This window comes from Passer domesticus, chromosome 32 (assembly GCF_036417665.1).
Source record: "Passer domesticus isolate bPasDom1 chromosome 32, bPasDom1.hap1, whole genome shotgun sequence".
In the NCBI taxonomy this organism is placed as follows: Eukaryota; Metazoa; Chordata; class Aves; order Passeriformes; family Passeridae; genus Passer; species Passer domesticus.
In genome coordinates, this window is record NC_087505.1 from 1332395 (window position 1) to 1348137 (window position 15743).

Consider the following 15743-nt stretch of genomic DNA (forward strand, 5'->3'; position numbering starts at 1 on the left):
GGATTCCGGAGGGTGGGGGAGGGGCGACATGATTGGGGGGGGGAGGGGCAGAACCGAGCGCCGGGGGGAGGGGTGAAGGGAGCGGATTTTTTTTTTTTGGGGGGTGGGGGGGGGTCCCGGGGGGGTTTCGGGGCGGTTTGGGGTTTTTGGGGTCAGTGGGTGTCGTTCTTGATGACGATCTCCAGCCCGTGCTGGCGCAGCTGCGCCGCAGCAGCAGGTTCTTGTTCTTCAGCTCCTCCACCTGCGTTCGGGGGGGTCAGGCACCCCAAAACACCCCAAAACATCACCCAGAGACCCCAAAACATCACCCTGCACCCCAAAAATATCCCCCAGGGCACTCCCAGTGCTCCAGTAACCCCCAGTACCCCAAACCAGCAGGTTCTTGTTCTTGAGCTCCTCCACCTGCGTTCGGGGGGTCAGGCACCCCAAAACACCCCCAAAACACCCCAAAACATCACCCAGAGACTCCAAAATATGAGCCAGGACCCCCAAAACATCCCCTAAGTGCGCTCCCAGTGCTCCCAGTACAGCCCAGTACCCCAAACCAGCAGGTTCTCGTTCTTCAGCTCCTCCCCTGGATTTTGGGGTGTCCCGAGGAGGTTTGGAGGGTCCAGGCACCCCAAAATATCACCCAGAGACCCCAAAACATCCCCCAGGACCCCATCCCAGTGCTCCCAGTCCCTCCCAGTGCTCCCAGTCCCTCCCAGTTGCCCCAGTCCCACCTGCTGGCGCAGCACCTCGCTGTCCATCTGCAGCTGCTCCAGTCCTGATCCCATTGATCCCAATGTCCCCAATCCATTCCCAGTGACCCCAATGACCCCAATCCCATTCCCAATGACCCCAATCCCATTCCCAGCCCCGCTCCCAGTCGCACCTGCTGGCGCAGCACCTCGTTGTCCATCTGCAGCTGCTCCAGGCCCATCCCATCGATCCCAATGACCCCAATCCCATTCCCAGTGACCCCAATGACCCACTCCCAGTGCTCCCAGTCGCACCTGCTGGCGCAGCACCTCGTTGTCCATCTGCAGCTGGTCCAGGCCCTGCAGCTCCTCGCTCAGGCGCAGGTTGCTCTGCCGCAGCTCCTGGATGTAGTCGCAGGCCTTGGACAGGATCCCGCCCTTGCTCTGCGGGGCGGGTTTGGGGTCACTGCCAGAGCCCAAATCCCACATCCTGATCCCAAATCCCAGATCCCAGATCCCGATCCCACATCCCAGATCCTGCTCCCAAATCCCAGACCCCAGATCCCGATCCCACATCCCAGATCCTGCTCCCAAATCCCAGACCCCAGATCCCGATCCCACATCCCAGATCCTGCTCCCAAATCCCAGACCCCAGATCCCGATCCCACATCCCAGATCCTGCTCCCAAATCCCAGACCCCAGATCCCGATCCCACATCCCAGATCCTGCTCCCAAATCCCAGACCCCAGATCCTGGTCCCAGATCCCAGATGCAGATCCCAAATCCCAGACCCCAGATCCCAATCCCAAACCCCAGATCCCGAATCCCAGGTCCAGATCCAGATCCCAAATCCCAGATTCTGATCCCAGATCCCAGATCCAGATCCCAGACCCCAGATCCCAATCCCAGATCCAGATCCCAAATCCCAGATGCAGATCCCAGATCCCAAATCCCAGATCCCAAATCCCAAATCCCAGACCCCAAATCCCAGATCCCAGACCCCAGATCCCAAATCCCAACCCCAAATCCCAGACCCCAGACCCCAGATGCCACCCCCAGACCCGTGGGGCGGGGCTGGGACCTGTCCGGATTTGGTGTTCTCCATGGAGCAGTCGGGGATGATCTTGGACAGCTGCACGATCCAGTTGTTGATCTTGTCCCGGCGCCGGCGCTCCACTGCAACGGGAACGGGATTGGGAACGGGAATGGGGACAAGAATGGGAAAGGGAACGGGAACGGGATTGGGAACGGGATTGGGATTGGGGTGGGAATGGGATTGGGAACAGGATTGGGAACGGGAATGGGAATGGGAACGGGAACGGGAGTGGGAATGGGAACGGGATTGGGAACAGGAATGGGAACGGGAACGGGAACGGGAATGGGATTGGGGTGGGAATGGGAACGGGAATGGGATTGGGAACGGGAACGGGAACGGGAACGGGAATGGGATTGGGATTGGGGTGGGAATAGAACGGGAACGGGAATGGGGACGGGAATGGAATGGGAATGGGAATGGGAATGGGGAACAGGATTGGGAACGGGAACGGGATTGGGAACAGGAACAGGGCCACTGGGAATTCAGGTGGCCCGTGGGAATTGGGGTGGTCCCAGGATGACCCTTGGGATTGGGATGAGCCTTTGGGATTGGGATGGCCCCTCAGGAATGGGGGTGTCCCTTTAGGATCGGGGTGTCCCTCAGGGTCAGGGTGTCCCTTTGAGATCAGGGTGTCCCTTTGGGGTTGGGGTGTCCCTTTGGGATCGGGGTGTCCCATTAGGATCGGGGTGTCCCTTTGGGATCGGGGTGTCCCTTTGGGATTGGGGTGTCCCTTTGGGGTTGGGGTGTCCCTTTGGGATCGGGGTGTCCCATTAGGATCGGGGTGTCCCTCAGGGTCAGGGTGTCCCTTTGAGATCAGGGTGTCCCTTTGGGGTTGGGGTGTCCCTTTGGGATCAGGGTGTCCCATTAGGATCAGGGTGTCCCTTTGGGATCGGGGTGTCCCTTTGGGATTGGGGTGTCCCATTAGGATCGGGGTGTCCCTTTGGGATCGGGGTGTCCCTCAGGGGACTGTCCCAGTACCTTCGTTGTGCTGTGCCCGGCGCTTCTCGTCCCGCGTGGCTCGGGGAGCCTCCGACTTCCTGGGGAGGGGCACAGGTGGGCACAGGTGGGCACAGGTGTGCCCAGGGGTATCCCTGGTGTGGCCCAGGTGTATCCCAGGTGTGCCCAGGTGTATCCCAGGTGTGTTTGGGTGTGTCCCAGGTGTGCCCAGGTGTGCCTGGCTATGTCCCACTGCGCCCCAGGTGTGACATGGGTGTGTCTGAGCGTGTCTCAGCATGACCTGAGTGTGCCCCAGGTGTGCCCAGGTGTGTCTGGGTGTATCCCAGGTGTATCCCAGGTGTGCCCCAAGTGTGTTTGGGTGTGCCCAGGTGTGCCCCAGGTGTGCCCAAGTGTGTCTGGGTGTATCCCAGGTGTGCCCAGGTGTGCCCCAGGTGTGTCTGGGTGTATCCCAGGTGTGCCCAGGTGTGCCCCAGGTGTGTCTGGGTGTATCCCAGGTGTGCCCAGGTGTGCCCAGGTGTGTCTGGGTGTATCCCAGGTGTGTCCAGGTGTGTTTGGGTGTGCCCAGGTGTGTCTGGGTGTATCCCAGGTGTATCCCAGGTGTGCCCCAAGTGTGTTTGGGTGTGCCCAGGTGTGCCCCAGGTGTGCCCAAGTGTGTCTGGGTGTATCCCAGGTGTGCCCAGGTGTGCCCCAGGTGTGCCCCAGGTGTGTCTGGGTGTATCCCAGGTGTGCCCAGGTGTGTCTGGGTGTATCCCAGGTGTGCCCAGGTGTGCCCAGGTACTCACGGGGAGTAGGGGTGTGCGCGGGGGGCGATGGAGCGCTGGGCCCCCCCCGGGAGCACCTCCTGTGGTGACATCATCACGAAAAACTGCCCTGGAGCCCAGAGCCACAGGTGAGAGACCAACCCCACAGGTGAGACCCCAAAACCCACAGGTGAGAGCCCAGCCCCACAGGTGAGACCCCAAAACCCACAGGTGAGAGCCCAAAACCCACAGGTGAGAGACCAACCCCACAGGTGAGACCCCAAAACCCACAGGTGAGAGCCCAGCCCCACAGGTGAGACCCCAAAACCCACAGGTGAGAGCCCAGCCCCACAGGTGGGAGCCCAAAACCCACAGGTGAGAGCCCAAATGCATCCACCCATGTGAGTTCCAAACCCATCCAGGTAACCCCAAACCGGCCCAGGTGAGCCCAAATTCAATTCAGATGCCCCCAAACCCTGTCCAGGTGACCTCAAATCCATCCAGGTGAGTCCCAACCCAGGTGCCCCCAAACTCACCCAGGTAACTCCCAAACCATTTCAGGTGACCCCAAACTGGCCCAGGTGAGCCCCAATTCGCTTCAGGTGACCCAAACCCAACCCAGGTGCTCCCAAACCCATCCCAGGTGCCCCCAGAGCGGCCCAGGTGAGCCCCAATTCAGTTCAGTGACCCCAAACCCAACCCAGCTGCCCCCAAACCCACCCAGGTGACCCCAAACCCAGCCAGGTGAGCCCAAACTGGGACAGGTGAATCCCAACCCAACCCAGATGACCCCAAACCCAACCCAGGTAACCCCAAACCGGCCCAGGTGAGCCCAAATTCAGTTCAGGTGACCCCAAACCCATCCAGGTGAGTCCCAACCCATCCCAGGTGCCCCCAAAGCAGCCCAGGTGACCCCAAACCAACCCCAGACACCCCCAGAGCAGCCCAGGTGACCCCAAACCCAATCCAGGTGAGCCCAAACTGGGACAGATGAATCCCAACCCTGTTCAGGTGCCCCCAAACCACCCCAGGTGCCCCCAAGCCCTGTTCAGGTGCCCCCAAACCCATCCAGGTGCCCCCAGACCCATCCAGGTGCCCCCAGACCCGTCCAGGTGCCCCCAAACCCATCCAGGTGCCCCCAGACCCATCCAGGTGCCCCCAAACCCTGTTCAGGTGCCCCCAAACCCATCCAGGTGCCCCCAGACCCATCCAGGTGCCCCCAGACCCGTCCAGGTGCCCCCAAACCCATCCAGGTGCCCCCAGACCCATCCAGGTGCCCCCAAACCCTGTTCAGGTGCCCCCAAACCCTGTTCAGGTGTCCCCAAACCCATCCAGGTGCCCCCAAACCCTGTTCAGGTGTCCCCAAACCCATCCAGGTGCCCCCAGACCCACCCCAGGTGCCCCCAAACCCTGTTCAGGTGTCCCCAAACCCATCCAGGTGCCCCCAAACCCTGTTCAGGTGTCCCCAAACCCATCCAGGTGCCCCCAGACCCACCCCAGGTGCCCCCAAACCCTGTTCAGGTGTCCCCAAACCCATCCAGGTGCCCCCAAACCCTGTTCAGGTGTCCCCAAACCCATCCAGGTGCCCCCAGACCCACCCCAGGTGCCCCCAGACCCTGTTCAGGTGCCCCCAGACCCACCCCAGGTGCCCCCAGACCCATCCAGGTGCCCCCAGACCCACCCCAGGTGCCCCCAGACCCACCCCAGGTGCCCCCAGACCCTGTCCAGGTGCCCCCAGCTCGGCCCAGGTGCCCCCAGACCCACCCCAGGTGCCCCCAGACCCACCCCAGGTGCCCCCAGACCCTGTCCAGGTGCCCCCAGCTCGGCCCAGGTGCCCCCAGACCCACCCCAGGTGCCCCCAGACCCACCCCAGGTGCCCCCAGACCCATCCAGGTGCCCCCAGACCCTGTTCAGGTGCCCCCAGACCCACCCCAGGTGCCCCCAGACCCATCCAGGTGCCCCCAGACCCATCCAGGTGCCCCCAAACCCTGTTCAGATGCCCCCAAACCCATCCAGGTGCCCCCAGACCCACCCCAGGTGCCCCCAGCTCGGCCCAGGCGCCCCGGCAGGTTCGGGGCTCACCTGTGGGCGTGGGCTGGCCCAGCAGCGCCTCGGAGCTCTGCGTGGTGACCACGGCGGTGGCCGCGGTGGCCGCGGTGGCGGCGGCGCCGTCGGCCACGCCCGCCGCAGGGAAGTAGGTGTAGTGCGTCTCGCTGGGAGCCGCCTCCGTCTCCACCGCGTCCTCGCTCGTGAACGCGCCCTGGATCACCGCCTGCCCAGGGGACAGGGACAGGGATGGGGACAGGGATGGGGACAGGGGAGGGGACAGGGGAGGGGACAGGGATGGGGACAGGGATGGGGACAGGGGACAGGAGAGGGGACAGGGATGGGGACAGGGGACAGGGGAGGGGACAGGGAGAGGGGACAGGAGAGGGGACAGGGATGGGGACAGGGATGGGGGACAGGGATGGGGGACAGGGATGGGGGACAGGGGACAGGACAGGGGACAGGGAGAGGGGACAGGGAGAGGGGACACGGACAGAGGACAGGAGGGGGGACAGGGATGGGGACAGGGATGGGGAGAGGGGACAGGACAGGGGACAGGGGACAGGAGAGAGGACAGGGATGAGGACAGGGGACAGGAGAGGGGAGAGGGGACAGGGAGAGGGGACAGGAGAGGGATGGGAGAGGGATGGGGATGGGGATGGGGACGGGGATGGAGATGGGGAGAGGGACAGGGACAGGGATGGGGACAGGGATGGGGGACAAGGGACAGGGATGGGGACAGGGATGGGGACAGAGAGACAGGACAGGGAGAGGGGACAGCAATGGGGGACAGGGGAACAGGTGAGGGACACAGGTGAGGGACAGATGAGACGGGGGAACGGGTGAGGGACAGGGACAGGGGAGGGACACAGGTGTGAGACAGAGCAACAGGGGGACAGGTGGGGGACAGGGGAGGGACACAGGTGAGGGACACAGGTGAAGGACAGGTGAGGGACAGGTAGGAAGGTGGAACAGGTGAGGGACAGGTGTGGGACAGATAGGACAGGTAGGATAGGTGGGACAGGTGAGAGACAAGTGGGACACAGGTGGGACAGGACACAGGTGTCACCCTACCCCACGACACACCTGGGCCATGGACTGGGTGGGGCACAGGTGAGGCCCAGGGCGTGGCAATGGGGTGTGGCAGCGGGCGTGGCCAGGTGACACACCTGTGCCATGGCCTGGGCAGGGCACAGGTGCCACAGTGGGTGTGGCAGTGGGCGTGGCACCACAACACACCTGTGTCATGGCCTGGGCGGGGCACAGGTGGGATGGGGACGGGGTGTGGCAGTGGGCGTGGCCAGGTGACGCACCTGTGTCATGGACTGTGTGGCCGGGTAGCCGCTGATGGCGCTGGTGCCCTCGGTCTGCGCGTCCAGCTGCCCGTCAGCCACCTGGATCACCCGGTACATCACCTGGCACAGGTGGGACACAGGTGTGACAGTGACCCAAACCCCTGTGTCACCACCTGATCACCCGGTACAGCACCTGGCACAGGTGGGACACAGGTGTGACAGTGACCCAAACCCCTGTGTCACCACCTGATCACCCGGTACAGCACCTGGCACAGGTGGGACACCTCACACAGGTGTGACAGTGACCCCAAAACCCCCCGTGTCACCACCTGATCACCCGGTACAGCACCTGGCACAGGTGGGACACAGGTGTGACAGTGACCCAAACCCCTGTGTCACCACCTGATCACGAGGTACATCACCTGGCACAGGTGGGACACAGGTGTGACAGTGACCCAAACCCTTGTGTCACCACCTGATCACGAGGTACATCACCTGGCACAGGTGGGACACAGGTGTGACAGTGACCCCAAACCCCTGTGTCACCACCTGATCACCCGGTACAGCACCTGGCACAGGTGGGACACCTCACACAGGTGCGACACAGAGACCCCCAGAGCCACCCCACAGTGTCCCCCAGGTGTCCCCAGGTGTGTCACACCTGCTCTTGGTGTGCAACCAAAGCCCCCCCAATCCCCAGGTACCTCCCAGGTGTGCCCAGGTGTATCCCAGGTGTGCCCAGGTGTGCCCAGGGGTATCTCAGGTGCCTCCCCAGGTATATCCAGGCCCCCAAGGTGTATCCTGGTGTATCCAACATCCCCCAGGTGTATCCAGGTGTCCCTAGGTGTACTCCAGGTGTGCCCAGGTGTACTTCAGGTGTATCCCAGGTGTATCGAAGCCACCCGAGGTGTACTCCAGGTATATCCCAGGTGTCCCCAGGTGTCCCCAGGTGTATCCAAGCCACCCCAGATGTACTCCAGGTGTGCCCATGTACCCTCAGGTGCCCCCAGGTGTATCCCAGGTGTGCCCAGGTGCCCCCAGGTGTATCTCAGGTGTATCCAGGTGTAACCCAGGTGTGCCCAGGTGTGCCCAGGTGTACCCAGGTGTATCCCAGCTGCCCCCAAGCCCCCCCAGGTGCCCCCAGGTGTATCTCAGGTGTACCCAGGTGTATCCCAGGTGTCCCCAAGCCCCCCCAGGTGCCCCCAGGTGTGCCAGGTCGGTACCTGCGTGCCGCCGCCCTCGGTCCTGAACACATACTTGACGCCGGGGTCGGGGAAGGTGGCGGCCGATTGGATGCTGGCGATGGCCACGCTCGTGGGGTCCTCGCCCGTGGCCACCGAGCCTGGGGGGACACGGCATTGGGGACACCCAGACTGGGGGGACACGGCATTGGGGACACCCAGACTGGGGGGCATGGCATTGGGGACACCCAGACTGGGGGGGCACGGGACTGGGGACACCCAGACTGGGGACACGGCATTGGGGACACCCAGACTGGGGGGGCACGGGACTGGGGACACCCAGACTGGGGGGGCACGGCATTGGGGACACGGGATTGGGGACACCCAGACTGGGGGGGCACGGCATTGGGGACACGGGATTGGGGACACCCAGACTGGGGGGGCACGGCATTGGGGACACGGGATTGGGGACACCCAGACTGGGGGGGCACGGCATTGGGGACACGGGATTGGGGACACCCAGACTGGGGGGGCACGGCATTGGGGACACGGGATTGGGGACACCCAGACTGGGGACACGGGATTGGGGACACGGCATTGGGGACACCCAGACTGGGGGGGCACAGGATTGGGGACACCCAGACTGGGGACACGGCATTGGGGACACCCAGACTGGGGGGGCACGGGACTGGGGACACCCAGACTGGGGGGGCACGGCATTGGGGACACCCAGACTGGGGACACGGGATTGGGGACACCCAGACTGGGGGGGCACGGCATTGGGGACACCCAGACTGGGGGGGGCACGGCATTGGGGACACCCAGACTGGGGGGGGGCACGGCATTGGGGACACCCAGACTGGGGGGGCACGGCATTGGGGACACCCAGACTGGGGGGGGCACGGCATTGGGGACACGGGATTGGGGACACCCAGACTGGGGGGGGCACGGCATTGGGGACACCCAGACTGGGGGGGGCATGGGACTGGGGACACCCAGACTGGGGGGGCATGGGATTGGGGACACCCAGACTGGGGACACGGCATTGGGGACACCCAGACTGGGGGGGCACGGGACTGGGGACACCCAGACTGGGGGGGCACGGCATTGGGGACACCCAGACTGGGGGGGGCACGGCATTGGGGACACGGGATTGGGGACACCCAGACTGGGGGGGGCACGGCATTGGGGACACCCAGACTGGGGGGGGCACGGCATTGGGGACACCCAGACTGGGGGGGCACGGCATTGGGGACACCCAGACTGGGGGGGGCACGGCATTGGGGACACGGGATTGGGGACACCCAGACTGGGGGGGGCACGGCATTGGGGACACCCAGACTGGGGGGCATGGCATTGGGGACACCCAGACTGGGGGGGGCATGGGACTGGGGACACCCAGACTGGGGGGGCACGGGATTGGGGACACCCAGACTGGGGGGGCACGGGACTGGGGACACCCAGACTGGGGGGACACGGGATTGGGGACACCCAGACTGGGGGGACACCCAAACTTGGGAGGGGGCACCCAAACTGCAAGGGGAAACCCTAAACTGGAGGAGGAACCCCAAACTGGGGAGGGGAAACCCCAAACTGGGGAGGGGGAACCCCCAGCTGGGGAGGGGAAACCCTAAATTGGGGAGGGGGCATCCAAACTGGGGAGGGGGCACCTAAACTGGGGAGCACACACCCGAAATTGGGGAGGGGGCACGGGATGAGGGGCACCCCAAACTGGGGTGGCGAGTGACATAGGATTGGGGGGGACACAAAACCTCCCCAAATCCCCCCCAAAGACCCAAAACCTCCCCAAATCCCCCCCAAACCCCAATGCTGGGGTCCCCCCTCACCTTCCTGGATCTGCACCGTCCCCTCCTCGGTCTCAGCTGCTTTTTGCTGCCTGGGGGGGGGGAACAAAACAGTGAGGGGGGGTCCCTGAGCCCCCAGAACACCCAAACCCCAAATCTGGGATCCCCCAAATCGCCCACGCCCTCATGTGTCCCACCCATGGGGCACTTCTGGGGCTCTTGGGGTCCCAGATCAGATTTGGGGGGAATCTTCAGGCAGTTTTGGGGGGTCCCAGATGAGATCTGGAGATCCTGGGGCAGTCTGGGGGAGTCCCAGGTCAAAGTTTTGGGGTCCTGGGTCAGATTTGGGGGGTCCTGGAGCCATTTTGGGAGTTCCCAGAGCAGGTTTTGGGGTCCCAGGTGGGTTTTGGGGTCCCAGAGCAGGTTTTGGGGTCCCAGGTGGGTTTTGGGGTCCCAGAGCAGGTTTTGGGGTCCCAGGTGGGTTTTGGGGTCCCACTCACCCCCTTCATGGCTCGGCTCCCTCGGGCATCAGCGGGGCGGGAGCGGAGCAGCCTCACGGCCTTCAGAGCCCTGCGGGGACAGCGCGGTCAGGGACACGGGGACATGGGGACATGGGGGACATGGGGACATGGGGACAGCGCGGTCAGGGACACGGGGACACGGGGACATGGGGACATGGGGACAGCAGGGACACGGGGACAAGGGGACATGGGGACAGTGGGGACAGGGACAAGGGGACACGGGGACATGGGGACAGTGGGGACATGGGGACAGCGCGGTCAGGGACACGGGGACATGGGGACATGGGGACATGGGGACATGGGGACATGGGGACATGGGGACACGGGGACATGGGGACATGGGGACAGCGCGGTCAGGGACACGGGGACACGGGGACATGGGGACATGGGGACACGGGGACATGGGGACATGGGGACAGCGCGGTCAGGGACACGGGGACAGTGGGGACACGGGGACATGGGGACAGCGTGGTCAGGGACACGGGGACACGGGGACACGGGGACACGGGGACAGTGGGGACACGGGGACATGGGGACAGTGGGGACACGGGGACATGGGGACAGTGGGGACACGGGGACATGGGGACAGTGGGGACACGGGGACATGGGGACAGCGTGGTCAGGGACACGGGGACATGGGGACAGTGGGGACATGGGGACAGTGGGGACACGGGGACATGGGGACAGTGGGGACATGGGGACACAGGGACATGGGGACAGCGTGGTCAGGGACACGGGGACAGTGGGGACATGGGGACAGGGACACGGGGACATGGGGACAGTGGGGACAGTGGGGACATGGGGACAGGGACACGGGGACATGGGGACAGTGGGGACATGGGGACAGTGGGGACACGGGGACATGGGGACAGCGCGGTCAGGGACACGGGGACATGGGGACAGTGGGGACATGGGGACATGGGGACAGCGCGGTCAGGGACATGGGGACATGGGGACAGTGGGGACATGGGGACACGGGGACAGCGTGGTCAGGGACATGGGGACATGGGGACAGCAGGGACATGGGGACAGGGACACGGGGACATGGGGACAGCAGGGACATGGGGACATAGGGACAGGGACAAGGGGACAGGGACACAGGGACATGGGGACATAGTGACACGGGGACAGTGGGGTCAGGGACACGGGGACAGCAGGGACATGGGAACAGCAGGGACACAGGGACATGGGGACACAAGGACATGGGGACACAGGGACAGTGGGGTCAGGGACACGGGGACACGACAGTGGGGTCAGGGACACGGGGACACGGGGAACACCGACACAGCAGGGGTCAGGGACACGGGGACAGCAGGGACACAGGGACATGGGGACAGAGACATAGGGACACAGGGACAGCGGGGTCAGGGACAGCAGGACACGGGGACATTGGGGACACAAGGGACATCAGGGCAAGGCACAGGAGGGTCAGGGATGTTGGGAGACAGGGACACAGATCCAGGGATGGGGACAGGGACATGGGGACAGGGTCAGGACAGGACAGGGACAGGGGTGGGGACAGCACAGGGACACAGGAATACAAGGATGGGGACAGGGGCAAGGGATGGGGACAGGGATAAGGGACAGGGATGAGGATACAGGGACATGGGGACAGGACAGGGACATGGGGACAGGGACACGGGGACAGGACAGGGATAGGGACAGGGACTTGAGGGCATACAGGGACAAGGGGGGGTCACAGATGGGGACAGGGATGGGGACAGGGGAGTCAGGGACAGGGACACAGGGACAGGACAGGGACACAGGGATGGGACAAAGGACATGGGGTCACAGGGGGTCAGGGATGGGGACAGGAACTGGGACATGGGGACAGGAGCAGGATGGGACACCAGGATGGGACACCAGGATGAGACACAGATGGGACACTGGGATGGGACACTGGGATGAGACACTGGGATGGGACACCGGCCATCCTGACCAGTCACTGGCCACCACCATGGGACAGTGGCCACCATGATGGGACACTGGCACTGTGACCTGTCACTGGTGACCACCACGGGACAGTGGCCACTGTGACCAGCCACCAGTGAGGGCCACCACAGCTGACCAGAGGCCACCCGCTGTGGCCACAGCCACATGGCCAGGTGTCCCCTCTCGCTGCCCCCTTCCCCCCCCCCAGCGTGTCCCCAAAGCCACACACTTGTCCCCAGAGCCACCAGCCCCCCCGGGGGTGGCACTGTTGGGGTCACCAAGGCGGCCACAGCGTCCCCCTCAGTGTCCCCAGTGTCACCCCCAGCGGTGGCAGTGCCCCCTCCGTGTCACCCCCGGGGGAGGGGCGCTGTCCCTTGTCACCTCCCCCGGGACGGGGAAATGGGGGGGACACGGGGAGGTGACAAGCGGGGGGGGTCACGGATGAGGGGGTGACAGTGACAATGACACCCCGGGAGGGACAAGAACCGGGGGGGGGGGGTGACAGTGACGGACACAAGGGGGGGGTGACAAAACGGGAGGGGGGTGACAGTGACAGAGCTGGGGGGGGCAGGGAGGGGGTGACAGAGGGGACACACGAAGGGGGGGGGTGACACGGAGGGGGGGGTGACAGTGACAGAGCGCGGGGTGACACGGGGGGGGGTGACACGGGGGGAGGGGCTGGGCACAGAGGGGGGGTGACAAACTGAGGGGTGACAGCGACAGAACGGGGACACGCACACGGGGGGGGACAGAGGGGGGGGAGGCGACACAAAAGGGGTGACAAAGTGAGGGGGGGGCGACAACGGGCGGGGGGGGGGGGACACAAAACGGTGACAAAGTGGGGGCGGCGGGGAGGGGGGGGGCGGCGACACGCACGGGGGTGACACCCGGCACACGGGGGGGGGTCGTTACCGAGCGGGGGGAGGGGACAGCACCGGGGGGGCGACAGTGACAACGCGCCGCGCGCGCGCCTGAGGGGGGGGCCACCCCCGCCCGCCCCCCCCCCGCCCCTCCCCGCGGGCCCGGCGGGCGCGGCCGCTCCCCCCCCGCTGGCGGGGCCGCGCCGGGGGCCGCGGTGCCGCCGTTACCGGCGGGGTTCGCCCCCCGGGGCCGCCGGGGCCCCCCCGGTACCTCTCGGCCTCGGGCCCTGCGCGCCTTCGGCCCCTTGTCTCGCCATGGGCCCCCGCACATGCGCACGGCGCCGCCGCGCCGCCATCTTGGGCGCGGGCGGAAGTTCCCCCCCTCACGCGGCCCCGGCCCGGCTTCGCGCCGCCATCTTGGGCCGGGGGCGCCGCGCCGCGCCGCGCCGCGCCGCCATCTTGGCGCCGGGGCAGGGCGGCCCTCACGGCCCGGCGCCATCTTAGCGCGCGGCGCGGCGCGCGCGGCGCCATCTTAGACGGCGAAGGCGCGCGGCGCTTCCGCCGCCCCCGCCGCCATCTTGGGTGAGGGCGGGCGCCATGTTGGAAGAGGGCGGCGCTCGGTGAGGGCCGCGATGAGGGCGTGAGGACAGGGCCCGGCGCTGCCCAGAGTGAGGGACCCCCGCCCGGCTCATCGGCACCGGAGGGGTTTGGGGGATGCGGCCGGAGAGCCCGGGCCGCCCCCGTGGTGAGGCCGCTGTGGGCGCCGCCATGTTGAGGCAAAGATGGCGGCGGTGTAAACAAAGGCCGGGGGTTGTGGGCGGCCTTGTGTCGCCTCAGCGTCCCCTCGGTGTCCCCCTGTCCCCGTGGGGGCTGTGTCCTCCTGTTCCTGTGTGTCTGTGTGCCCAGGTGCCCCAGCCACGTGTTCTCCTGTCCCCGTGTCCCCAAATGACCTCATGTCCCCGTATCCCACTGTCCCCAAATGTCCCCAAATGACCTCGTGTCCCAATGTCCTCATTTCTCCCTGTCCCAGTGTCCCCAAATGTCCCTGTCCCCACATCCCAATGTCCCAATATCTCCCTGTGTCAATGTTTCAGTGTCCCCATGCCCTCATTTCTCTGTCCCCATGCCCCAAAGTTTCTAAATTTAAAAATAAATTTAATTTTAAATTTTTTAAATAATAATAATAGTCGTAATAATAATAATAATAATAACAATAATAATAATAATAATAATAGAAATAAAGTAATAAAAAATAATTTAGAATAAATTTTAAAACTAAAAAATTAAAAAATTAAAATAAAGTAGAAAACTATTAAGTTAACTTTTAAAACATAAAATTAAATAAATAAATAAAAATAATAATGAATAATAAAATAAATTAATAAAATTAAATTTAAACTATAAAATCAAATCAAATTAAATCAAATCAAATCTATAAATAAACACCAACAACCCACCAGCATCTCTGACACAGGAATTCTCACTCTGGTATATTTATTATCATTTAATTTTTTATTTTATCGTTATTTATTTGCACTCTGCTCTGGGGGGGGCCCTGCCCGCGCTCAGCGCTCGCCCCCTCCCAGGGCTGCCAGGGGGTCCCCGAGGGGGACCTGGGGGGGGTCCCGGGGGGATTTGGGGGGGTCCCAGGGTGATTTGGGGGGGTCTCAGTGGGGTCCCAGGGAGATTTGGAGGGGTCCCGGTGGGTCCCAGGGGGATTTGGGGGAGGTCCCGGCTGGATTTGGGGGGGGGTCCCGGGGGTCCCGGGAGGGCGCGGGCGAAGTGGGGTTTGGGGGGGCACCACGGGCACGGCCCGGGCCAGCAGCACACCGCGCCCCCCAAAACGGGGAGAGGGGGGGCGGCGGGAGCTGCTCAAGGGGGCCGGGAGCGGCCCCAGGGATTTGGGGCGCCCGTTCCCGGATGGGATTTGGCGGGGTCCCCGGGGGGTCCTGGGATTCGGGGGGGCTCAGCCAGCAGCGGCCCCAGGATTTGGGGCGCCCCGTCCCAGATCGGATTTGGGGGTCCCGGGGGGTCCTGGGGTTTGGGGGATTCATCCCAGAGCGGCTCCAGGGGTCTGGGGGCATCCCGGGATTCGGGGGGCTCGGCCAGGATGGGCTCCAGGGATTTGGGGCGCCCGTCCCCAGATCGGATTTGGGGGTCCCAGGGGGTCCTGGGGTTTGGGGGGCTCAGCCAGGATGGGCCCCAGGGGATTTGGGGGGCTCATCCAAGATCGGCCTTTGGGGGTTTGGGGGCCTCTAGGGATTTGGGGGGCTCTGAGATTCTGGGGGGCTCATCCTGGATTAGCTCCAGGGGCTTGGGGGGCTCATCCCAAATCGGCTCCAGGGATTTTGGGGGCTCCAGGGGTTCAGGGAGCTGCAGGGATTTGGGGGGATCTGCGTGGATCAGCTCCGGGATTTTGGGGGGCTCATCCTGGATCAGCTCCAGGTTTTTGGGGGGCTCATCCTGGATCAACTTTGGGGACCCATCTTGGATCAGCTCCGAGGGCCTGGGGGTCTCCAGGTTTTTGGGGGGCTCGTCCTGGGTCAGCTCCAGGTTTTTGGGGGGAGCTCCAGGGGCCGGGGCAGGGGGAGAGGTCGGGGGGGTCCCAGGGGTGACATCGGCCCCTTCTG

At 64.4% G+C, this 15743-nt stretch overlaps 1 protein-coding gene across 1 annotated transcript; it reads right to left on the bottom strand.

Annotated features, from left to right (window-relative positions):
- Positions 1-22: 22 nt before the first annotated feature.
- Positions 23-13449, bottom strand: USF1 (upstream transcription factor 1). The gene is given in 12 exon segments (XM_064401668.1): positions 23-205; positions 208-241; positions 996-1124; positions 1762-1856; positions 2755-2813; positions 3516-3603; positions 5556-5745; positions 6833-6934; positions 8038-8156; positions 9843-9891; positions 10301-10370; positions 13385-13449. Coding segments are annotated over 11 exon segments (927 nt in total). The 5' UTR covers positions 10310-10370; positions 13385-13449; the 3' UTR covers positions 23-152.
- Between the last annotated feature and the right edge of the window lie 2294 nt (positions 13450-15743).